Source organism: Asparagus officinalis, chromosome 7 (assembly GCF_001876935.1).
Source record: "Asparagus officinalis chromosome 7, Aspof.V1, whole genome shotgun sequence".
Taxonomy (NCBI): Eukaryota; Viridiplantae; Streptophyta; class Magnoliopsida; order Asparagales; family Asparagaceae; genus Asparagus; species Asparagus officinalis.
Window position 1 is genome coordinate 137,466,173 of NC_033800.1, and position 851 is coordinate 137,467,023.

An 851-nucleotide genomic window follows, 5' to 3' on the forward strand; every position below is an offset into this window, starting at 1 on the left:
AAAAAAAAAAAAAAAAAAAGCAGGAAGGGGAAAAAAGAACACCCACCCAAAAACCCAGGCCGACCTCTTTCTTTTTTTAACTCTTTAACCCGCAGACTCACTAATAGTAATTTCACCTAGAAGCAATACTCGCCAAATTTTCACCAAGAATAAAATTGTCAAAAGAAATATTTAACCTAGCGGGGTTAGCTGCAACAATGAAACTAGAGGGATGGTAAGTGGGAAACGGCGATAGTAAATGAGGTCTATTTGCAAATAACCCTTTTTAAATTTTAAAATTATAAGTAGCTGATCATTATGAAAGTCTCTCTTCTCTTTTTACTGCAGATTCCTAAAGATTTCGATATTCTTGCTATACCGCTAACAACTGGAGCTGCAACGATGTTGAGGAAAAGGAAAGGTATACCTGAAGAGTGGCTTCAGTATTTGGGAAAGGCTGCCCCATAATAACTGTATATATCCAGCTCCTTGTATATCGTACGAGGATTTCCATAGTAACTGTATATATCACATAATGCATTGTAAATATCTGTAGCGAATGGTGATACTCTAATCCTGAAATGGAAATGTACTAAATAAATGCCTACTAAGAAGGAAAATTTAGCCCTAGCTTCTTTTCTGCGCTTGGGCTGTATACGGAGAATTTTTAGTCGATCATGATTTTTATATTGCTCGTGATTTTTATACGGGAAACTTTCAGGTAATCATGCATGATTATTTTTTGAGGTCGCTCTCTCCTCTCGCTCGCCTTGAAGGGGGGAAAAATCAGAGAATCCTTTTTCTTTTTGGGACTCAGGAGAAGAGATCGATTTTCTGTGTGTTTAGAGGAGAAGAACTCCTCTCAATTTATA

At 36.9% G+C, this 851-nt stretch overlaps 1 protein-coding gene across 1 annotated transcript in view; it reads left to right on the top strand.

The window, feature by feature from the left end:
• The window catches only part of LOC109850588, a 12,456-nt gene extending 11,820 nt beyond the window's left edge, over positions 1 to 636 (top strand). Inside the window, exon 7 of the mRNA XM_020420635.1 lies at positions 328 to 636. Within this exon, the coding sequence (XP_020276224.1) occupies positions 328 to 447 (120 nt within the window). The 3' untranslated portion in view covers positions 448 to 636. The remainder of the gene's footprint in view (positions 1 to 327) is intronic.